General features: G+C 38.5%; 4 protein-coding genes across 7 annotated transcripts; 1 reads left to right on the top strand and 3 right to left on the bottom strand.

Annotated features, from left to right (window-relative positions):
• Positions 1-1,133: 1,133 nt before the first annotated feature.
• Positions 1,134-7,072, bottom strand: LOC125195656 (golgin subfamily B member 1-like). Of its 2 annotated transcripts, none has more exons than XM_048093798.1 (13): positions 6,739-7,072; positions 6,126-6,307; positions 5,949-6,052; positions 5,504-5,584; positions 5,286-5,389; positions 5,050-5,136; positions 4,279-4,481; positions 3,418-3,619; positions 3,287-3,337; positions 3,105-3,203; positions 2,950-3,009; positions 2,734-2,855; positions 1,134-2,543 (listed from the first exon to the last, which is right to left on the bottom strand). In XM_048093798.1, the coding sequence occupies exons 1-13, from the start codon at positions 6,988-6,990 to the stop codon at positions 1,364-1,366; spliced, it is 2,727 nt and encodes a 908-aa protein (XP_047949755.1). In that variant the 5' UTR covers positions 6,991-7,072; the 3' UTR covers positions 1,134-1,363. The 2 variants fall into 2 exon arrangements, with proteins under 2 accessions (XP_047949755.1, XP_047949754.1); XM_048093797.1 differs by having other exon boundaries at positions 2,734-2,858.
• A 6,765-nt stretch (positions 7,073-13,837) lies between these two features.
• On the top strand, positions 13,838-16,219 carry LOC125196838 (growth-regulating factor 9-like). Of its 3 annotated transcripts, XM_048095493.1 has the most exons (5): positions 13,838-14,147; positions 14,232-14,480; positions 14,983-15,206; positions 15,276-15,519; positions 15,641-16,219. In XM_048095493.1, exons 1-5 carry the CDS (start codon positions 14,090-14,092, stop codon positions 16,054-16,056), a joined length of 1,191 nt encoding a protein of 396 aa, XP_047951450.1. In that variant the 5' UTR covers positions 13,838-14,089; the 3' UTR covers positions 16,057-16,219. The 3 variants fall into 3 exon arrangements, with proteins under 3 accessions (XP_047951450.1, XP_047951449.1, XP_047951451.1); XM_048095492.1 differs by having other exon boundaries at positions 14,983-15,519; XM_048095494.1 differs by having other exon boundaries at positions 13,840-14,147; positions 14,232-14,330; positions 14,983-15,519.
• An 82-nt stretch (positions 16,220-16,301) lies between these two features.
• LOC125196839 (serine/threonine-protein kinase Aurora-3) lies at positions 16,302-18,521 on the bottom strand. Its single transcript, XM_048095495.1, has 6 exons — positions 18,260-18,521; positions 17,933-18,175; positions 17,667-17,762; positions 16,843-17,057; positions 16,676-16,748; positions 16,302-16,594 (listed from the first exon to the last, which is right to left on the bottom strand). The coding sequence occupies exons 1-6, from the start codon at positions 18,395-18,397 to the stop codon at positions 16,493-16,495; spliced, it is 867 nt and encodes a 288-aa protein (XP_047951452.1). The 5' UTR covers positions 18,398-18,521; the 3' UTR covers positions 16,302-16,492.
• A 1,041-nt stretch (positions 18,522-19,562) lies between these two features.
• On the bottom strand, positions 19,563-23,948 carry LOC125192534 (spastin-like). Its single transcript, XM_048090138.1, has 13 exons — positions 23,488-23,948; positions 22,939-23,030; positions 22,816-22,835; positions 22,250-22,496; positions 22,064-22,159; positions 21,862-21,977; positions 21,669-21,749; positions 21,283-21,406; positions 20,986-21,035; positions 20,409-20,499; positions 20,295-20,330; positions 19,938-20,035; positions 19,563-19,822 (listed from the first exon to the last, which is right to left on the bottom strand). The coding sequence occupies exons 1-13, from the start codon at positions 23,790-23,792 to the stop codon at positions 19,706-19,708; spliced, it is 1,473 nt and encodes a 490-aa protein (XP_047946095.1). The 5' UTR covers positions 23,793-23,948; the 3' UTR covers positions 19,563-19,705.
• Between the last annotated feature and the right edge of the window lie 618 nt (positions 23,949-24,566).

Genomic DNA, 24,566 nt, shown 5'->3' on the forward strand with positions numbered 1-24,566 from the left:
AAAGGGACAAATTATCTGAGATGGAGGGAGTATTCAATACTATAATCAACATTATGTACTACTTACTCCTTCTCTTCCAAGATAAGTGGATTTCTATTTAAAATGTCCCACTATAAGTGATCAATTTTCCTTTTTAGAAAAAAAAAATCATCTCTCTTAACTTTATTCTCTCTTCACTCCTCTATTTTTCCCTTTCCCATACTTTACTCTCTCCACTTTAACTATTTAAATATCAATTCCTTAAATCACGTGTCTAAAAGAAGTGTTTCGCTTATCTTAGAACAGAGATAGTATTATACCGGATGGGGGAGTGATCAATTGCTAATTCATCATTTTATTGCTAACTAGGATTTTAGAAAACGTGTGGTCTACAATTTACCACGTGTAATTTTTGTTTTTATTAATTAAATCGAAAAAGATATTAAAAAAAACTCCAAATTAGGATTTTTGATGAAAATGTCAATATAGTGTTCCGAAAATACCAACACAATGTTTTAAGAATGTTAACCCATTGCTTATATTGACATTCTACATGTATTATATTGACATATTTTATATAGTATGTTGACATTTCTGCTTGTACGAAAAAATTAAAAAAAATTGAAATTTTTTTCAAATTTTGACGTCGGAACATATGCATGTATGATATTGTTGGAATCCATATTAAATTATCTTTAATTTGATATATGTTATATGAATTTAAAGTTTTGGGATTTCTTTTAAAAGTTAGTTATAACTAAACATGTAGTTAATTGACATTAATACCCCTATTGATATTTTTTGGAATTAATCTATGGCCTTATTGACGTTTTTCGTTGATCGTATTGACATTTAGAGATTAATGATCTAAGTTCTTAATTTGAATATCTAATGACTATTATTTAGTTGTAGTTAATAATTAAGTTATAGCTTAGCAATATATCACTCCTTGTACCGGATGAGTAATAAAATTATTACGTATTTACGATGATAACCCTTTCCATTATCTCCACGTACCTCAAGCTGCCTTAAAAGAAGAGCGAGAATCTAGGGAAGTCTTCCCTTTCCGTCACATTATTAAATTTTACTCCGTATATCAATTATTACAATTTTTCAGATTTTAATTTTATTTTAAATTACTTGCAGCATAGATATATTGAAAAATAATTAAGTAGATATCTTAATTGGTTACTCTGGATTCTAAATAACTACTGAAACACAAAAAATGGGACAGCAAGCAAGAAGTGAGTAATCGGAGAAGAAATAGCACTAAGCCACTAACTAACTATATCCACCTCGTGTTCCTAGAGTCCTACACCGCCCAAGGCTAACATTATTCACAAAAAGCAAGAAATGCATAAACAATAATTGAACTGTCTTGTCCCTATCCAACAGAGTCTTCTTGGGTGTCATCATCTCCCTCCATTTCAACGTCAGTGGCGGCTCCCTCTGTTTCAGCATCCGATGCTTCTCCACCGCCATCTTCGTTATCGCTGCAATCTTCGGTGTCAGAATTATAATCCACTCCCCTTTCAGATCCCACTCGATCATCACTCTCAACAACCCGACTAAACTGCTCCCTCAAATCAGGCGCCACTATGCCAATCATCTCACTGAGTGCCCGCCGTTCCTCGTGGTTCCGTCTGGCAGCGGCTTCCAGCTTGGTGGGCGGGATGTGTTGGCTCTCTGCAACGACACTGCTGGAATCATGTGCAGCTGCAGCACATTCATTGTCTTCTTTCGTCCCACTCGCTGGTGACGACTCGTTCTCTCCGTGAACCGAAGGAGCTGTGCTGCAACCCCAGCTCCCAACGGCTTCGGAAGCCAACAGGTCTGCCGTATTGATAGTCCCTCCGCCTTCTGTGTCTTCTATTCGTTCATCCTCACCATCATGGCGACCTTGTGACCGGGAAGTGTTTTGATCGTGTTCTGGTGTCTCTTGCTCGTTGGTGCAGTTATCAACCTGCATCGCATCCACATCTGGCGTGCTGCACCTATTCAGATCGATGTTCTTGCCACTCTGAAGTTCCAGGCTTTCCGTCTCCAGAACTTGCTCGGTTTCAGCAGCGCCACCTTCCAAGAGTTGGGGTGTGCCGACGCCTTCAGTTTCAGGAATTTGCTCGGTTCCAATGGCATCTCCACAAGAGAGGGGTGCCGTGCCAATGCCATTGATGTCAGAGCCAAACCCACCCTTGGCCTCGTCATCACACTCAGCACCGCCAAATTCTACCTCTTGTGTTTCTTCGCCCTGTTCCTGGGTTTTGGCATTGCAGTCATGCTTCTCTGTTACACTTGCTTCATCACTCGAAGACACAACTTGATCCATGTCAAGGAAAGGTCCCATTTTAGCCTTCCCGTTGCTTTGACAAACCCCATCCTTGTCTCTCACTAGAGATCCAGTTTCTTTGCCATCGACTGGATTGAGATCAATATCATTTGATGTTGTCTCATTGTTCTCTTCATCTTCTAGTGTCCTTTGCATTGCTTTAAGCTGTTCTTGCTGCTTCACAAGCAGCACTGATATCTCCTCTGTTGTCGAATAGAAAGCACGTAGCTGTGTTTCACTGCATTAAAATTATCATGGCATTAACAAACTTCGAAATGATGACAAATACAGCATCGCATCAAGATCCCATAGATATAACATTTGTTGAATCTATGTTGTGATTTATTTAAACTTCCTGCTCTCTAGAAAAAAGTGCTCAGTATAAGTTGATCAGTACTGAAATCCGTCAAAGATTATTCTATTCTTACCGGAGCATAATTCTTTCCCTAGCGCCTTTTAGCCGACGCCTTTCAAAATCAAGATCCCGCATTGCAGCACTAATCTCAAGTTCAAGAGCAGACACCTTTGACCATGCTTCCTCACGAGCTGCCTGCTACAGCAGCAAGAGAAACTCAGTTTGAGAAGCATAGAACTCATCAATCACCTCTGCTTAAATAAATGGTCTCATACAGAAAATCCCCTACCTTCTCACGTTCAAGTTCTTTCCTCAGTCCTTTTCTTTCATGTTCCAGTTCTTCAACCCTCTAAAACACAATGGCAGAATATAAGAAAAATATCGAACAGGTAACAAGTTCTGTTATGTAGCAGACAATAGGGAGGCAAGCAATAGTAAAATTACTTTTATAGTGCTGGCAGATGCTTGCTGTTCCTGATGGATTTGACCCTCCAATTGACGCACTTTGTTCTCAGAGTTCACTAACTTTTGCCGTGCATCTTCCTGCCATTAAAACAAGCAATATTAAGGCAAGATACTGATATACCTAGGCAAGATGCAGAATAACAAGGGAGGATGAAATATACCAATTTGGACCTCATTGTTTCCACCAATGTACAATTTTCCTTCTCAGCCTCCTGGATAATCACTTCATGAATAAGAAATGGCCATACATGAAAAGCCAGAGACTTATAGAGCTTATTATTATTATCTATACCTGAAGCTTATTTATAACGTCTTCTTGCTCCTTCTCTCGTCTCGTAGCAGTTTCCGATACTCGTTTCAGTTCCTCCATTGCCTCTACCTGTACTCTTTGTATTGCCATTTTCATATTTTCCAAAGCTTTCTCTCGCTCTTCTCTTCTCTGGTCACGCTCTTCATCTAGTAGTATTTTCAACTCTGATATAGAGGCCTTCTGGCTGAATGATTAAAAGATTAAGAAGCATCTTTAGAACATACTACCTCCGTCCACAAAAAATAGACAAAGATGAAAATGGCACGAGTTTTGATGTGCAATTAATAAAGTAAAGAGAGATATAGGAAAAAGTAAGAGACGAGAGAGAGGGAAAAGGTAGTGGAATGAGTGTTAGTGGATTGCGGAGTCAACATTATAAATGTGTAGGATTATTAATTGTTGAAAACTTTCCATATTTAGACTTGTCTAATTATGGTCGACGGCCCAAAATAGCAAACTAATCTATTTTTTGTGGACGGAGGTAGTATGACACAAACTAGTCATACCCAATGATTCTTGATAACAAGATGTTTATATATTAGACATGCATTCAAAATTGCACAAAGATTTTTAATAATGCCTCTCTATATGCCTAGTAACAAGAAATAGCAAGACTTCAGCCTGAACTCTCTGAATAGGAAAAAAAGATGGCAAAGGATAAGTAGAAGAACATCAGCAGTCAACGATCGAATGCTTCTTTATGTAGCTCTGAGTTGAATTCCTGAACAGTTTAATGGACTGAGTAATGTGTTTAAGCAATGACTGCAAGGAGCAAAAAGGGGCTATCTGGATGGCTTAACTTTTCTCTTATATGTGCATAAGTTAATAAGATACACTTCTTACCTAGTAATTATTTCATTGGCTTCAGTGCATGACTGCATAGATGCACTAAGTCTTTCATTAAGGTCCTCAATCCCATGTTTTTGCTCAGCAGACATTCGATTTAGCTCAGCTAATTCTTTGTCTTTAGACTCCAAAAATTGGTTCATCTGACTGAGTTGATCTAGAAAAGAATTTGATACAGATTCTTTCAACTCCTTCATTTCCTGCATAAGAAAATAAAATCGCTGATTGTAGGTACTGGTGTATTGCCCAAAATCAAATATTTGAGACCGAGTAATGCAAATGAATTAATGAATTAACAAGAAATCGAAGTTCAGAAAGAAAAAGTGAGTCAAAAATGTTAGCTCATTGTTGTCAAGAAACAATAGCGCTGACAAGCAAAGGTATATCATGGCTCTCCTACCAATAGGTAGGGGGTTCGAGTCACCATGGGGGTGGGTAGATGGGGAACCATTATTGGTCCTCTTTAGAAGAAAGGAAACAAAAATTAAGCAAAGGCATGTCATGGCTTCAGCTTATAGTGCAAGATGTTGAATTGCCAAATCAATCTGAATACACCAAGACAATTTCAATTATAAAGGATGGGAAACAAAACAGGAACAAGTAAATAAAAATGGACTCCTTCTAATCCAATGTGAGGGGTATTTGAGTTTCTTGATGTAAAAAAACTGAGGATCTTCTGTGAACAACTATATCGCAGATGATAATTAATACTGTGGCGAGGATTACAGAGACATGAAAGAACTCAATAAACAGAAAAAAACGACATACAGTATCATGCTTCTCAGTAGCTGCACGACTTTCACTGCGTAAGGATTCAACTGTTGCAACTTGATCTTCCAGTTGCTTCCGGAGTTCCTACACATACATCCAACATTCAAAACATACATAACGATACCACATAACTTTATAGATGTGAACGACTAAAAGTTGAATACAGTCTTCCATTAGTTTAGAAATTGATGAAACAGTACGGAAATTGGTAAAGTAGCAGCTCATTTAACTACCATATTTGATCTTTGAAGGCTGCGAAAATCGTCAAGGGAGAGTGGACCATCAGAAGCTCCTATGCCAATTCCTTTCAGTCTCTTGTTATCAGCACAATATTCCTCTTCGAAAATAAGTAAGTAATAAGTAATGCAGTACCATAAACTTAATGTTTAATGCAATCTACAGCAATGTTTACATAAAACATGAATCTATGATCTGGACAAAAAAAAGTTACCTGGTTTTCTCTTCAGAGATCCACCATCAGTCAGGCAAGAGGATTTCTGGACTTCACGATATACAAATGCAAAAGCAAGTTCTGCAAACATGCAGAAGGTCGCTCAGAAAAAAGTTTTAAGAAAATCATATGGACGACACATACACTAAAATATTCTCTATTTCTCTTACAACACTAATGTACCAGAAAGATCAAATGTTAAATTAGGAAAACAGTACTTTGCGGCATTATACTTCTTAACTAAAAGTAAATCATGTATGCAGCATCAAAGTACAGAACTTGCAGGCAATAATCTCAAGATAATGGCAGGTCAGCTTATATAATTGCATTGCTGGAGCATACAAGAATGGAGAAAAATTAAAAACCCAAGAAAAGCTAGAGATATGAACTGCACATTCCAGAATAAGGGTATAAATAATTGAGATAGTATTGCCATCAACTCTACCATGGTGCGGAGCAAATGCTATTGAGATAATGTCGCCATGGCGTAGCTTCGCTTCAAAAGTATTTTTGTTCAGTCTCTCCGAGTTTAAATATGTCCCATTTGTGCTACAAAAAACTAAGAAGCATCAGAATATTTTTATCTCAAATTTATGAACGTGTCCCTGATAAGATAACTCACCTAGAATCTTTCAAGAACACGGAACAGCTTGCCAATTGCTGTTCTGTATCTCCAGTAGCAATCTTCTTTCGGTATATCTTGCAATGATTAGCACTAACTGCTGGTGCAATGATCTGAAAACGCGTATCATCTACTAGCCGACCAATGCAATGTTCGTTTGAAGTTAGAAGCATATTCATGCCCTGATTTACCAAAACTTGAATCAGCCAGATTCTTAATAAGTGGAATCAGGATCACTGCCGATAGAATATGAACACGAATGCATACAATAACATCTAATCCACAAGTCTTAAGGACTAGATTAGAAGGCAGCATATAAAAAATGTAACCAAAACCATAGCAATAATCATGTACTACATATTGCAAACGAAATTAGTCCTGGAATATAAAGGAGAGGTCCCAGACTAATTATGAACATTGCCAACTAATTATAGACATAACACTCTCCATAACTGCAAGTAACATGCTAATGTGATCTTAAAATGCAGACAATAGCCTTTTAGAAGTACAACAAAGATGAAAGCAAGCAGTTTATACGATTAACATGGAACTATAATCAAAACCGGGCATGAATTTCAACTGACCCTGTATCATCAAACAAGAAAAAAGAGACCTGATTGCGCTTGCGCGCCTTCTCAGATATGGCCGTGAGCACTCCCCAAACACCGGGATCAGAGTACTGAAGCGGCTGAGCGGCAATTTTGGCCGCCACCGATGATATGAACTCTTCAGCGGTCTGCAGATTTCTCAAAAGCGGAGTGTTACCGCAGTTGTCGCCGAGGCGCATGGAGGGGGAGTTGAGGGCTGAGTGAGGGCTGGGCTTATCGGGCCTCGGAGTTGACGAATTCTCGTCTTCGTCGGCCATATCCCCAAATGAGAGTGAAAAGGGCTTCGATTTGGCGCGGATTTTGAAAACCCTAATTCTATTTCTGTAGCTGTGGGTTTAGCGTATGAGGGAAGCCGACGAATAATTTATTACTCCTACTCCTAATATTTTCACTTTTCGAATTATTTTTGTATAGAATGAATTACGCAAATGGACTCAACTATGCATTTACATGCAAAAGGTTCCTAAACTTTAAAAATATATAATAATATTTGTGGTATTTTTTCATTATTCTCACAAATTTGCATAAAAAATGCCTTCATTATTCTATCTTCTTACTTCACCTTCTATCTTCTTACTACTATTAATATTCTATGTAAACGGTTCTATTAGACTTTGACTATTGTGAACCCTGTTTTTTTAGTTATATCTCCTTTGAAATTAAAATTTTATCAATTCCAATATCATTTTGGTTGCTTGAGTATATTGTTGCTGCTTTAATAAATGTTTGCTTACTAGTTTATTGTTGCTAACTACGTGGAGCTATTGTAGGCTAATTGTTTTGGTGAAAGTAATATCCGAAAGAGGTTCCACTTTCATTCCACTCCATCTCACTACCTTATCCATCTTTTGTGCTTAACTTTTTGTGGGTTAAGTTTTATGTCTTCTGTGTTTAGTATTCAAAAACAAGTCTTACACCATCCCGACCATTTACCCCAAACTCAAGTCTATTTTCGAGTATACATCACACCATTTTTGAGTTTTTATCTAAATTTTTTTTTGCAATATCACCATATTTGGTGTTGTTTCACAAAAAACACCAAAAATGAATTTGAGTTTGGTGTATAGTTGGAAAAGATTTCTACACCGAAACTCATTTTTAGAGTATGGTTGAAGATGGTCTTACTGAGTATTTGCATGGTCTATTTGTAAGAGCATCCACTATAGGTGGATGCTTTTTGGTGGACAACTTTTTTTTTTGTCCATAGCCCCATTTTATTTGTCCACAGCCACAAAAAAAAGTGTCCGCAGCAATAGTGGACACTTTTTGGTGGACAAATTTCACTTTATTTTATTTGTTTTATATTTTAATTCAATTACAATTAAAATTATCGGACTATAAATAATTAGAGAACGAGATAATAATAAAATTAAAAAGTTCGATGAGACCCAATATTCGTTGTATTCATGGATACCGGAAAATTATACAACGAACATTTAAAAAAAACATACAAAAACAAATAAAAACACCGCCACCATCTACTCGGTGGCGGAGTCGGAATCCGGTGCCTCATCTTCGTCGCCCACTCCCCCCGGCGCCGCCGCCCTTGCCCCCGCCGCCCCCGGCGTCGCCCCTGGACCAGTCAGCCCCAGATTCTCTATGATCCTACACATCAGCTCATAGTATATCGCCTTAGTGATCGGGTCGATGGCCGACTCGTAGAAACGGCAGTTATCTTGCAGTTGTTTCATCAACTGCACATTCAGGTTCCTGTTCAAGACCACATGGGCCCCATGGTCCACGGACTGAGCTCCAGAAGGCGCCGCGCGTCTCGCGATCCAGACGCGGCCGCCGAGTAGCGGGAGGAACCTGCAGACATCCGGGCGCTGCGGATACTGGCCTTCTGCCCCGGAGGGCGTGAGCGCCTGGTGTGTGTATCAGAGGACTCCTCCACTTGGGCGTCGTTGAGGTCGATTGATTGTCCGCCGCTGCTGCTGCTGTAGTGCCCGGCTCTAGGGGTGAGCAAAATAACCGAAAACCGAATATTCGAACCGAACCAAACCGAAATTTTGAAATTCGGTTCGTTTTTTCGGTTCGGTTCGATTTTAAAAATACAAAAATTTTGGTTTTTCGGTTCGGTTCGGTTTGGGCGAAAAAAAATCGAAAAATCGAAAAACCGAATTATATTTTAAATATATTATTATATATTTTTATCCTATTAATTTAGTATATTATATCATATATATAACATATATTCTTCTAATATATTTTTATATAATAAATATTATATATATTATATTAATTTTATATTATATATATTTATATCTATTAGTATATATAAAATAAAATAAATTAGATATATTAAAATATACTATTTTTTTTCGATTTTTCGGTTTTGTTTCGAAATTTTGGTTTTTTTGGTTTAGTTCGGTTTTTTAAGTTCGGTTTTCGGTTTTTGGTTTTTCGGTTTTTCGGTTCGGTTCGATTTCAATTTTAACCTAAATTCGGTTTTTCGGGTTCGGTTCGGTTTGGGCGAAAAACCGAACCGAAATGCACACCCCTACCCGGCTCTGTTGCGTCTATTGCGCTTCGCCGCGTGACCCTCGGTCTCCTCTGCACATATGGCCTTGAATTTCGGGCAGTTCTCGAGAACGAGAAACTCCTCCCAGTGGTTGAACTTAGGCTTATATAGCGCGTTGTATTGGGACACAGACAGAGCCTTCACGTCGGTGGCGTTGCGGCCACTCTCAGCGGTGAGAAGGTTGTTGCCGTAGATGCCCGCGAACTTCTTGGTGGGTGTCAGAATCCTCCCAAACTTTTTCCGAAGTTGTTCCGCGTCACGCGGTTTGGCGCCTCTCGGCTTGAACTCATTGTAGGTCAACAAGACGCGCTTCCAAAAGCCGATCTCGGTCTGATCGGTGCCAACACAGGGGTCTGATGTGACGGCATCACATGCCCTCGCCACAGCAATCGACTCGTCTTTGGTGTAGTGCCCGCCCCGACTTGTTACCGCCGTTGCCGCTGCCATCCCCGTCGCCGTCGCTGCCGCCTCTCCCCCCACCACCGTTGCCGCCGCCCCTCCCACCACCACCGTTGCTGCCACCTCTCCCACCACCGCCGTCGCCGGTAGATCTCGTCGGCGGGGTCTCCGGTAGGCCCGGACTCATCAGCCCCATCATCTGCTCCAGTGTGAACCTATCGAAATCAAACAAAGGAGTCTGGGTGCGCTGGAAAGAGTGAGAAGGGGTATCCGGTCGCGGATGGTTGGGCGAGTCCATAGTGGGTCGATAATCTCCAAACGCCGAACGATCCAAATTCCTCTGATGAGAAGACTGACCCCGATATTGGCTTTGTTGCCACCGCGGGGATGTCGGTGACCACGACTGGAATGGAGGGGGACTGGGACTCGATCCCCACAGCTGAGATGGCTGGGAAGAAGGATAGTATCCGTATCCCGATTCTTCCGTGCCGGGTGAATCTTCGTCTCTCCCGTGCATTTGGTAAAATCTAGGGTTGTGAAATTGGGGGTGGAGTGAAAATGGGTGTGGAGTGGAAAACAAATTGGGTGGGGTATTTAAATAAGCCAAAAAATTTAATTACAAATTCGAACTTAAAAAAAAAAAAAAGGGAAAAGCCGGCGACCGCCGCGGCGGTTTCGCCGCGCAATAGATAGGCGCGGCGGCCGCCGCTTTTCTCTCTCATCCGGCCCGTCCTCGCCGCAAAGCCGGCGATGGCCCTTCCGCCCCAACATTTTCATCCGCCCGCGGGGCGGACGCGCCCCCCCTATAGACCGCCGCGGCGCGGCGCCCCTATAGTGGTTGCTCTAAGAGCAACTCCAAGGGGAGAAGGTAAATAAAAAGGGTATATCATGTTTATACCTTCTCAAAAAGTGCAATATACCTTCTCAAAAAGCAATCAACTCCAAGGATGAAAGGTATATTGAAAAGGTAAATAGGCATATTGTTGAGATTTTGCTGCTTCTCTCTCCCGTTTCTCTCTCCCGCCAATCTTAAAATCAGTTTTTTCCATTTTACCTTCTCTTCTATGGAGAGGTAAAGATACCTCCTCAATATGGGAAAAGGTATTTTACCTTCCCATTTACCTCCTCCCTTGGAGAGTGTTTTTCCATCAAAAAAAGGTAAATTTGGCGGTTATCATTGTTTACCTTCTCATTTACCTCCTCCCTTGGAGTTGCTCTAAGGATTATATCTCTAAACCAAGTCCTTGTAAAATACACTTCTCTTGCTTACTGCCATATCTCATACACTCTAGGATATAGCTAATAGCTCAATGAAATAAATGAATATAAACAAATTGGTGTATACAGAATTAAAATTAGAGATATTGTGACTTGCCGGCAAGAAAAAGTGAGAGAAATTGCTTCGACCAACAGTATTCAAAAGTATATGTTTGTTAATTTTAATATTGAACCTATTATGCAGCGATTCAAGAGAAAAGAATAGAAGAGAAATACTCCTATAATGAAATGATTGTATTTAACTTTAATAATGTAGATATATTATTTAATTTTTATATACTCCCTCAGTCTCATAAAAATAGACAATACTTTCTTTTTCATCTGTCCCATACAAATAGTACATATCTATTTATGGTATTTTTTTTCTCCTTACCTTTTACTTTATTATTTATGGACCCCACTATCCAATACACATTTTCAATTACCTTTTCTCATTCTCTTACTTTACCAATTATGCATAATTTGTTAGGATCTTCGACTACAACATTAGTTTGATATTGTCTGCTTTGGGCTCGCGCGGATTTGTTTTTGAATCATTCCCAAAAAGCCTCAAACTAATTGGGATTGAACAGGAATTATATACACCTTCCACCTTCCCTCCCTCATCTGATGTTATTTGGGGTTGGATAAGAATTATATACCCCTTCCAACTTCCATCCCTCATCTGATGTGGGATGGGTTTGTAACCCAACAAACCTCCCCTCAAACGAAGACCACATCGGGAATGTAGTCGACACAAACATAGGTCGTTCCAGCCCTGGCCCCTGGGTCATCTTGTTAGAGTTTGTATACTAGAAATCACCTTTCGAGTGATTGAATACTGTTAAAACTCTTATTTTATTTTCCAAATGAATAAACGTATTATTTTTGTCATAATGTTGTTATGTTTTACAGTTAATGGATGTTTATTGCATATTTAAATGTATAAGTAACTTAACAAAGTCTAAGTCTTTGTTTTAGTAGACCGGTTGTGGGCGTCGTCCACTTTAAGGTAACACGGTCAGTTCTAAACAAAGAAAAAGAATAATTTCACAACCTAGATAGGCTTAGACTACCTATCGTGAAAGGTTGCAATGTCAGTCCGATTATTTCTAAGCCTTACTGAAATAAGATGACGTTGGTGTGGTATAGCACTGAATGGATCTAACAATGAGACAGTCTTTATGCTATCTACTGAAAGACGAGGTCTCGTAAATTATTTCTCAATCAATGTACGTTAGCATTGAGCATACGGTATTGATCGTGCACTACTTTGACTTACCAAATGGTGCGGGTTTTTCGCAACCCAATAAGCCTGGTATATTGGGTAGTGGTGATTAGTATCTAGCTGTGCAAGGATTGCTATTATGTTGAATCGTGCGCGAGGTGAGTCTCGTTTGATAACATCCTCAAGAGAGGCTTGAAATAAGGTTTTATTATTCGGAACCTAGCTAGTTGGAGTTTAATTACTCTATGAATAATAAATAAGATTTTCTTGTTGAGTCCTCTCTTGAAATAAATAAGATATTAATTAATTAAGTCCATAGCAGACAATAATTAATTAATGGATGTTTCTATCTTAAGCGCGGAAAATAAATATAAAGTATTGGAAACCCGAAGTACTTATAATTTCGGATTTGGATGGGGAGTGCGGTATTACTTATGTAGTGGCTGCTCGTAATATTTCAATTTTAGCTTATATTAAATTGGGTTTAATTTAATTAGAAAAAGCTAATTGGAGGAGCCCATATCCAAAGCCTTTCATAGATCCCTGTCTGGGCCCAATATGTAACTTATTATAAATAGGAGAATAAAGGAGACAGAAAATACACTTATTTTTTCTCAAAATTTTCGGCCCCTACTTCTTGTGGTAGTCGAATTTCTCTCCTATGGGGGAAAGGATTTCTGTCTTCTCTATTTAAGTCCTAGTGCGGCTGGTGAGATCACTCACCCCGATATCGGTTCGCGATCCGGGAACCGATCGGAAGATCCGTGGTTTTGTACTTTGAAGATCTTCACGAGGAGAAGGCGCTAGCTATCTTCGATTCTTTGGAGAATCATCAAGGTATAATGGTTGAACCTTAGAAAAACATGTTTTAGGTTTCAATTAATTTAAAGCGTGTTATTATTTGAGTTATGAGCATGATACATGTGATAATTACGCGAATAGAATTTGTCTAAATAATCCGCTAAATAGATCTGAATTATTATGTAATTGATTTATGTGAGCGCTTCCGCTGCCAACCCCTTCACATCTAGGGTCCGACTCTAACCCGAGTCTTTCAGGGCCCGACCCTACGCAGTCGACACGAACATGGGTCATTCCAGCTCTGCCCCCTTGGTCATCTAGGACCCGACTCTAACCCGAGTCTTTCTGGCCCGACCCTAATTAGGGCTCATCCAGGCCCCGACCCATAGCCACATGTGCTCTGATACCATTTGTTAGGATCGTCGACTGCAATATTATTTTGATATTGGCCGTTTTGGATCAAGCTTGCACCAATTTATTTTTGGATCACTTCTAGGGGTCGGATAAGAATTATATGCACTTTCGAATTTTTCATATTCAACCAATTTGGATTGGATGATTGGATGAGATTTGTAACCCAACAAAATTTACTACTACTATGTTGAAAATTTTAGTGGGATTAGTGGTTTACATAATTTTGGAATGAATGAATTGAAGGCTCCTGCCAAAAAGCTGACATGACAAAACTCTTACATTTACTACTACCATAACTGCATCATCACTCTCTCTCTGTATCACACACGCGCAATGTGCAGCAGCATAAGGGGAGGTGGCCGCATGCTTCTCTTTCTTCTCCAATTTTAGTCGGTTTCATTTGGCATTTCTTTTTTATTTTTTATCTTTTATCTTTTATCTTTTTGCCATTCAGTTCCAACATAAATGACACATGATATATGACACAGTATAACCACATCGCTCTCTGTCTTCTTTTTTCTCCTGGGTCGTGACCATCATGTTTAACACTATGTGTCTCTATTAATAAGAGAAACAGCGTGTGTCGTGTGTTCAGAAGTGCTTTACACCTGTTCCTTACAGACTACAGTTGCGGTTTCAGAGCTCCCACTGTTGGAATTGACATCAAACCTTTGCCCCTTTTCTCTTTCTTGGAATTCCCGGAAATGTGATTATATTTATAATTATTGAATTGTCCATGTATTCTCAACCACTCACTGCGCCTATTGCTATTGCCATTGCACCTCCTCCTCCAGGTTCCTCTCTCTCTCTCTCTCTACACACGTCCGAGTTGGGTGATTAGGATTGTTTATAATGTTTATGTGTTTGGGTTTATGAAGGTGAGGAAAAGCTCAATCTCGATCTTGAAATTGGGAGCTCTGCATGTGCAAATGCAATTGAAGGAGGGTTGAAGCAAGTCAAAATTGAACGTTTATTCAGTAGGGATCAGTTTGATGAGCTTTGCAACCAAATTTGTATCCATAATTCGATAGTCTATGGTTTTCCGGTGGCTTTTCACCTCCTCCTTCCCATATGGATTAGTGTTTTTAACTCTTTAGGCCCTGCCATTTACAACATTTACCCCACCTGTGAGTGCTACTTCTTCTGTTTCTTATTTGGGGGTTTTTGTTCTGTATGCAGATGGGACTTTTGTGAATTCGTTTTGTTATTTGAATTGATCTCTACTTTTTATATCACGAATATTACCTGATATTTGCAATGCTAGTTGTCACCATAGAATCCAATTCCAGAATTTCAAGTTCTCCAACATAGGCTTTGCAGATACTAATTAGCAGGCTGAGGATAGAAGAATCAGTATTTTTTGCTATGCATATTTGTATCAAAATTTCCAAATGGAGATCTGGATTTACTTCTGTCTTTCAAGGCAGTGATAATCTTGTCTATTTTGGAATTTTAATAACTGTTCAGTGTTTTAAATCTTGCTGGTGTATATCTTAATGCTGTCTTCTGCGTTGGCCTCTAAGCTTTCATTGTTTGCTACATTACAAATCTTTCTTATTCAATTATCGAAGATAAAGGCTATTTATAATGATTTTGATTCTTTTGTCTTGTGTGTGATTTTGTTTTCAGTAAGCGGTTTCAGCCCTGAGAAGTCTGATCATAGCAGTGTGATGGATGATTCTGAACCAGGAAGATGTAGGAGAACTGATGGGAGAAAGTGGAGGTGCAGCAAGAATGCGGTTCCACAACAGAAATACTGCGAAAGGCACATGCACCGGGGGCGTCAAGGTTCAAGAAAGCATGTGGAACCGATTCAGAGAGTATCGAAACCTATTAATCATCGAGCCCCTGATGTAACTAGGATGCCTGTAATGTCTTTGGTTGCATCTGATGTAGATGATCGAGTTTCTGTTTCTGTCCAGAGTGATCTCGGTCCCAGCCAACTGCGTTGCACCAATAGTGCTGACTATACCCTGAGCACCTGTTCTAGTTCGAGGGCTAACTGCTTGGTCAGTGGAGGTGATCATGGTGATGGAAAGTCTAGTCTTGATGATGCCGAACCTATAAACTTGAGTGGCAGAACGCAGAATGTTGTTGGAAACAACTACGTTGACTTCAATTCTCCGAGATATGGTTTGTCTCCCAAGAGTGTTCTTAACGCTGCAGGTTTTGTTCAAACTGATAAGTAGATAGTTGTACTTATACACTATGCACTCGACATAAGATTGGTCCAGTCTTAGGCTTCTTGTTGTCTGTCATGCTAAGTTTGAGATCCTTTCCTTGCTAGGAAAAATTGGGGTAGGGTTGGGCGCTACGGAAGGTGGAGCACAGAGATGCCGGAGAACAGATGGCAAGAAATGGCAATGCAGGCGAGACGTCCTCCACAACCAGAAGTACTGCGAGGCACACATGCACAGAGGGGTGAAGAGGCTCATGGTGAAACCAGAGCATTCAAATCACAGAGGGGTGAAGAGGCTTGTTGTGAAACCAGAACATTCGAAGCACACTCCTGCAGGGACAGCTCAAGAGGCACCCCGTGCCATAACTAGAAATCTTGACAGTGGCATCAACTTGAACACATTACCAGAAAGCCCTCGGCATCCCACGAGCAACGATTCTAGCAGCAGTGCCAGCGATGCCACGACCATCACCGACGAAAACATTAGCTATTGTCTCAGCAACAGCTCCCTTCATCATGGCTAGAAAATCAATGGAGTTCGCAATAACAAGACATGTTGTTGACCTTACTTTTGAGAAATTGTTGATTTAGATTGAACGAAGTTTTTTTGGTGTATGTATTTGAGAAATTGCTGAACTTTCTTTTTTGTTAAGTGCATATTGGGATCCAAGGAGAACTTATACCGGACATGCTGAGTTCTTTTGAGTTACTTTGAGTGAATAGAAACGCTCTGAGGTTTAGCTTATAGTAGCAACTTATGCATTGAAGATAAAGGCAAAGACTACAGCTTTATGTAAGTACTACTAGAATAAAGTAACACTGAATCCAGACTTTACAATGGCAAATATAAACTACAATAGATAATACAAGGCAAATATTAAAGGATGATTCTATATCTTCTCACTGAATTTAGAATTATGTGAGCTAGTTAAGTCAAAATAGCAAAAAGATTGGATAATGCTAATTTGGGCAGATCCCCAAAGAGTTGGCATTCTGCACGATCCAAGGATGTTCCATTATCTTCTGGAGGGACAATCTTTTTGATGAATCCTTCACAAGAAGCTGCACGGAAAGGTAATGCTTCAATCAAGAAGCAAAGAAAGATAAAACCATGATCCTCTGTGAAAGTTAAGAGAAAATTACCCTGCTAATGAGATCTTTAGCTTCTGCTGAAACATCAGGGGTGGAAGGAAAGGTCAAATCAATCTTCACTATCCTGCAGGGGTAGGTAGATATAGATCATATTACTAACTTGTGAATGAAATCTGATGAGGGTTAAAACAAAAGCGAGACAACGTTATACAGTACACCTTTTGAATGTATCCATCTGACTTTCGGCCTCAAACGGAGGGACACCATATAAAAACTCGTAGCACAGAATTCCTAATGTCCAGTTATCAACAGAATAATCATGCGCCTTTTTCTCCACCATTTCTGGAGCTAAATAGTCCAAGGTTCCACACATGGTGTGTCTTTTACTTTTGGACTGTACAGACCAACCGAAGTCTGCTATTTTGAGCCGACCCTACAAGTGATACAGAATATGGTATAATTTCAAAGACAATGTGATTTGTATTAAGTAGTACTTAGTATTTAGCTCATTCTTCAAGGTGTTTTACTTCTCTCACGGACACATCATACAACTCCACACTTTCCATCATCACATGGAAAAGAGAGGAGGGAGCAGTTCAAAGAATTCAAACTGCTTGGACGGAAAAATCAGTAAGGTTTATCACAGCCATAAAGCCGGGATATTATGAATTTCTTGCAATGTACTACAAAGCTACAGAATACATTATCCTCTAACAGTAATATTACACAGATAAATTGCATATTCTTAAATATATTCATGCTATTGCTATCCATGAGAAAGCTTCACGAAGTAGCTAGAAAATTGATCAAGCCAGTAAAACTGTTTCTTATCATAAGCACTCAATTGCCCTAAATGAAAAAACAATATTACGTTCAGTGTGTTTAAGACCTGAGCAAGGCATAGTTAGGAATAAGGAAGTGGTAAAGTGACAAAGAAACAATCTCATAGTACTAGTAAATAGATAAACTAACATAATGTTGATGAATTAGCTTGGTAAATGAAAATTATGCATCCATGACAGTCTTTGAGATCGAGCCATACCTCATGATCAAGCAACAAATTTTCCGGCTTGATGTCTCTGTGAATCACATGCTTATCATGACAGTATGCCAGAGCCTTCGTGAGACTATGTATATACTGCTTCAACAGAATTAAAACACCAATAACAAAAAAACAGATTATTCCAAAAGGCAGTCCAAAAAAGCTTCAAAACACAAGAAAATATAAACAATCCCCAAGCATTGAGTCATCTGGCAGTGTAAATGGAGATGTGCACAAAAACAGCAGCGAACAAAGCATAGTTTTACCGTGGCAGCCTGTGTCTCGGAGAGGTGTCCCAATTTTCGAAGCTCACGGTAAAGCTCGCCGCGGTGAGCATACTCCAAAATCAGAAAAATCCGCTCGTCGTCGTGAAACCATCCGTGAAGCCTCAGCACATTGGGGTGGCGGAGGGCGGTTTGGATTTCCATTTCCCTCCGCAACTGGTGCTGCAAGCCATACTTCTCAATTTGCTCCTTGAATATCACTTTTAACGCAACGATATACTTGCTCTACCCAAAAAAAACAAACAGAGAAGCTAAATTCTCACGCACATTAATGTGATGGTCATGGTTCAACGGAATAGGAAAATTTACCTTGATTTCGCGAGCTAGATACACTCTGCCGAATTTACCTTTGCCGAGGGGTTTGCCGACGTCGAAATCAGCGAGAGACCATTGCCTTTTAGAGGTGGTTTGGGGTTGAATCGGGGGTTTGCGCGGCTGGTCAGCCATCGGAACTGCGACCTCGAATTTGGGGAATTTTAGAAATTACGGATTGGGAATGGAGGGAACTGAAGATATTTGAATTTGTGAGATGCACGCCATAGATTATTCTACTACTACTAATTTAAATTTTACTCTGCGGTCTTCAGTCTTGTTTCCCCAATTTTATGATTTTTTGGCCTTTTTATTATTCTTTTAACCATTTATGTTTGTATTATTGCAATTGAGAAAATTTATAAATTTAGTCTCGGAATCGCTCCTTGTTTTGTAAAAAATCTCGACATGGCTCTAATCTTTGATGTAATATTATTAAAAGGACTTGAAGTTTTACGTTATTTCATGACCTTTTGATATATTTTAATCCAATGGACATTTTTTTTTTTAACTTTTGCAATTATTCTTTCCGTCTAGTTCTTTTAAGTTTGTCACAAATAACACATTTCTATTTTCGGAAATAATAAAGTTATTTTCTCTCTTCAATGAATACACCAACAACTTTTTCCCTCTCCAATTAAAATATTTCTTCTTCTCTCTTTATTTAATAGGTACTTAGTAGACATACACTTTCTCTATCCAATTAAACATAGTATTAATTAACAAGTCATAAAATTACATGTCGACTAAAAAATGTGTCATCTTAATCAAAGCGGATCTTTATTTAATAGGTACTTAGTAGACATACACTTTCTCTATCCAATTAAACATAGTATTAATTAACAAGTCATAAAATTACATGTCGACTAAAAAATGTGTCATCTTAATCAAAGCGGATGAAATATTATTCTCTTACTTCTCACCTCATCTTCAAACATATTAATAATCATGTTAGTTTATTGATGTTAATCATATTGAGTCAGAAGTAGTATATTTTATGATGTGAATTGATATTTATATATTTGCGAACTAATATGGTTTTGTATTCTGCCTTTTTTTGTATTCTAACTTTAAGAAAAGTTCTCAAATGAATCTCATAACCAAATTATTCAAAACTGAGAAAAAAAGTTTGGAACCTTTAAAACCAGAGGAAATGCATATGTCAACAGTTATCTTCACTATGAGAATGTTTAGAAATCAAAATGCAGAAAAAAGATACGCAATTGAACTAATACATGCCTATAAATTATGGAATCCGACTAAGGTAAAAACACACACAAAGAAGTAGATGGTAAATACATGTACAAATTATAATTGACTTTATTAACCTTTTCACATGGTCTCAATCACTGAATCTTCCAAGATCATAATATTCACGAATAATTGTTTTTCAATATGGAAAATCTTGATGCATGCAGTCAGTCTATGTGGAGCAATATTACACTAGTTGGAGCCAAATTCTCGATTCCACCTTTCGAGTTCAGCCCACTTGTTTCTCTGCAAGCTAGGCTTGATAATAGTCATTGCCTTCTGAAAATCACCATATCTTAATCGCCTAACCTGAACACAAAAAAACAGAGTTACACAGATGCTCGGTCTTATTACAATGACAAGAACTTGAATGCTTCCAAACGCAAGATGTGTTAAAGCTAGATGATGTAGATTGTAAAGTAACCTGATTTGCCTGGACTGTGAGAATGTCTGCACCTAGCTCTCTGATTGGCATCATTGCAGCTTCTTCACACAAAGCTTGCAGGTCGCTTCCGGAATAACCTGCGGTATTTAATAACTTAATAATCACTTTAATGCTTCCAAACACAAGTATATGTGTTAAGGCTAGAAGACGTAACAAATTAGGCTAGTGACACCAATATTAATTCTTATTGTGTATTTTTTGGTAACAAAGAATCATATCGTGGTCCCAAACAATACTTGTTTTTGTACTTTTGTTTTGATTTCCCCTAATTATAGTTTAATAAATGACTGTGCGCTCAAGAGTAAACAAAGATAATAGTAGCTACTTTTTACTTACCATCAGTTTCAGCCACAAGTCTCTCTACATCTCTATCTGTTTTACAAGAATAATAAACCATGTTAAATTACAGTATATGTATCCAACATTAATGATATAAAATCAGGCTTTTACCAGGCAAAGAAAATGCTTGACCCTTGAGCTTATGCTTCAGAAGAACTCTCCTAGCATTTGCATCTGGCAAAGGTATGTAGATTCTCTTTACCTGTGCAAACATTCAAATACAGAAAGTGAAAAAGAGATTGACGTTACAGTTAGCTTGCTAGACGAGTTCTGAATGTATTTTGCAGACACTTTTCCAGACATTTTCCCAATCCAGCATCAAATTTAAAGTGGCCAAAAACAACAAGAAATAATGTCCTTAAGCAAAAATGACCTACTAAAGAACTTCCATGTTTATTAACAGACCTGAGGCATATGCAATTCATGTGTCAATAAACACATTGATCCATTTGAAGTAAAACTGTTCTCTATCAGCATTACAGTTGGCCAACCCAATTGTTTTTGTTTCAATAGAATGCAAAGACAATTGACTTCTGTAACATCTACATATAAATGCCAGTTTTGATGAAAAAGATTAAAGATGCCAGTCCCAATTTTTTAACAGGAAACATTTCCAAAAATCATAAAAGATGGCGACAATATACCAAAATTCAGTTACTACATAAAGACTTAAAGAGTTATTTCTAACCAGTCGTCTAAGAACTGCGTCATCCAATTCTTGGGGTTTATTGGTTGCACCTGCAATAGCATATTAATATGTGAGAAAACAAAAGAAAATAGCATGAAAAATTATAGGCCAAACAGATTGTTCCCATTGACACATGCAATTGCTCAGGGATGAAGTTTAGAAATAAGATATGTACAGAAAAGAAAAGGGTGCCACAATTACATCAACAATAAGATATCAGAAATATCTGTAACCTAATTGCAACCCACAAGATCAATCAACACTCAACAGGATAGAGCATTTTATGGTGAAGCTTACCAATGACAGTAACTAAATCACTAGAATTTGATGCTACCCCATCAAACTGAACTAGAAACTCCGACTTCAACCTTCTACTTGCTTCATTCTCATTCTCCGTTCTTGTTGACATTATACTATCAATCTGCACCAAAAAATTAGAATACATTACACAGTTACCAACTCAACCATAACTAGCCCAGCTTGTGGAAACTGAACCATAGGTTTATGACACTGGAGGGGTGCTACACAGATATGAGATAATAGCAAAATCCAAAAATGAACCCAAAACTCGATGCTTAGAGGGTGCAATAGTATATTAATTCATAGAGCCACTTATGCCTGCTACATGATGATGGGAAGATTGTAATTAGAACCCAGCAATAAACAGCAGGACTGCACAGTACCTCATCAATGAAAATAACTGATGGCTGCCTGGAAATGGCAACCTGAAAAAGAGTACGGACAAGCTTTTCGCCCTCTCCCACCTACCATGCAAACATAATACGTGAGGACTTTAGTAATTACATGTAAACAGAACAAGGGCTTAGACCCACCTAACATAACATGTAAGGAAGGAGAAAGAGAGACAAGACACACCCACTTTGATGTCAGTGAAGAAGCAGAAACATTAAAAAAGGTCGCCTCTGATTCGGAAGCAACTGCTTTAGCTAACAGGGTTTTCCCAGTGCCAGGTGGTCCAAAGAGCAGTAAACCTGCATAAATATTTAGTCCCCAATTCCCAAACCTTGGTAAGAAGTGTGGTTCCAGGCAGCTAACTGATTTGTAATTCATTTCCTACCTTTGGCTGGTTTCCGAAGTCCAGTAAAAAGATCTCTTCTTTTTGTTGGTAGAATAACCATTTCTGTCAATGCTTGTTTTGCCATCTCAAGACCAGCTACAGGAGAAAAGTTATATTAGGACACTGAATAGGGCCAAAGAAAAGAAAGACATATCTAATGAAAATATCACTGCCACTGCCACTAACCAATGTCGTCCCATTTAACTGAAGGGCTACGATCAACAATCACAGAGTTTATCATCTCTACCAGTTTATCATCATGACCACCACCAGATCGCTGAGCAGGTTTTTGCAATGTTGGAGCATTATTCCCTTGGCTCCTCAGAGCAGGACCAGTTCTGCTACTAACAGAAACTTTTTGTGCTGCCACTTTCCTTGGATGTGAAGCTGAAGATGAAACTACTACCCCAGTTTGCGACTTTGGTGATGTACTCTAACAAAATGGATAGAAGGGGAAAATGGGTCAAACTGGCAGTTGAACACCACATAATTTCCCATAGACATTGTGAAAAGGTGAAGAAGTATCACTTCCTCCCTCCCAATTCAAGGTACAGAACTACAAATCATCATGACATATCTCCAGTTTCAAGTTTAAGCACTAATGTACTGTACAAAACAATTAGTAAAATCACCATAACACGTCACACCATCAGGAGCTCATTTATATTTGTCTGAAGGGAAGCACATTTATATTACTATAAAGGATACAAAATCCAGAGACTAACTTACAGGTAAGTTAGAGCTTTCCGTACCTTGATTTCTGATGACCCACCTGAAATAGTTGAGAAATCACAGGGGAGCACATTAAAATTTTTCAACAGTGCTTGTTTCAAAATTTAGGAAGCAAGGTGCTAAGGATGGAAGATAGTAATAACCTGTTCTTCGAGTTAAAGTTTGCAGTCTCTCTGCTACTTGGCCCTGCCATTTTGAAATTTTCTGCCGGTAAGATTTCACCTTCTCCATTTCACTGTGGGAAATTTCACAAAAATTAAAACAAAGATGCACCACGAACTACGTTAGTTTAATATACCAAGATATTGGAGAATCAGCAATTACAAATGACAAACAACCAGTTCATAAACCAGAACATTATCTTCTCAAAATAATACTTAAAAGACAAGAGAGCCACAAGCAAAACATGCATATCCTACTACGGATTCGATCCAAATATTACAGCATAGAAATCTTAATAAGAACCTTTAGATCATGTATTGTTCAATATCTCGCTATTAAGATTTAATTTTGACGTAATATGCCTATGTGCTCGAGTAAAAGAAATACAATTAGAATACTTAGCATACAAATGATCCACCGTAGGAGAGACACGAAAACACTCACATGTGCAGATTCAATGTTCGATAAAATTAAAAAAACCCCCAAATCATAGAAACAAACACGAACTCATCAATTGGCACTATCGGTACCTAGAGGTGATGTAAGAAGGCACTGGAGTGGAAACCGCTTCACTCAGTATCCTCTGCGCATTTTGGTAACAAAAAACGGCATCGTCAGGTAACCCCCACTCCTCGGCGCGGACAGCCTTAGCGATTTCCTCTTTGGCCAAATCAAAGTACCCTTTAAGCTTATACGCGGTCCGCTCATTCCCAGTCGAAACACCGCCGTCCCCGTCCATCGCTCCGATGCCTGTGGTGCTAGGGTTCTTTTCAGTCTGTCCCGAATCGGAGAAGATCGAACTAAAATTGTCGATGATATCTTTCACAAAGCTCATTCTATGAAAACATTCATCCGTAACATTGACCGATTCACAGATTTCCTGAAGAAAATTCAAAGAAGAAACTTCCTTCAGTCAGTGGCTTGAGAATCACTGCTCCGGAATTGCAAACTCGACGCAGCTCTGCTCGCACTTGCAATTCTATTTCTACAATCCAATTTACAGATTCCGGTTTTCCATTTTAAAATAGTTGTATTTATTCTTTTTGCATTATGGTAAATGTGATCATTAATTGGGTGATAATTACTTTCGAGGAAATTGACTTGAAAGAAAAAATAATATAGACATGAAGTATGTTAGTCTAAAATGCAAAATAAACTGCATTTAATGCAATATATATAATCTTTTATGTAATCCACAAAATTCCATCAATGTCATCCACTAATTTTGTTGCTTAATAGCATTGTTTTGTTGTTTATAAATGTCAAGTTGCAGCATATTGTTAGAAGGATATTGTAATTCTAATTTAAATTATTTTTAAAGTTCACCTATGTAATACGAATACATGTCAAAAAATTACAAAATTTGATTAATTTCTTTTAGTCATGCAAGTTTCGAAAGAAGTCAATTAAGCCATAACTTTCACATTTTTTTCAATTATGCAAGACGGAAATAATATGGCATAAACGTCCAACTTATCAAACATCGTCCCACTGCCTAAAAACGGCATTGTTTACCTATTAAATCTATTCATATAAATTCCGAACACACTTAAAATTATTATTGAACTAAAATATTTTTCTATAGTTACCTGCTCTTCAATATGCGGTA

The sequence above is a fragment of the Salvia hispanica genome, chromosome 6 (genome assembly GCF_023119035.1).
Source record: "Salvia hispanica cultivar TCC Black 2014 chromosome 6, UniMelb_Shisp_WGS_1.0, whole genome shotgun sequence".
In the NCBI taxonomy this organism is placed as follows: Eukaryota; Viridiplantae; Streptophyta; class Magnoliopsida; order Lamiales; family Lamiaceae; genus Salvia; species Salvia hispanica.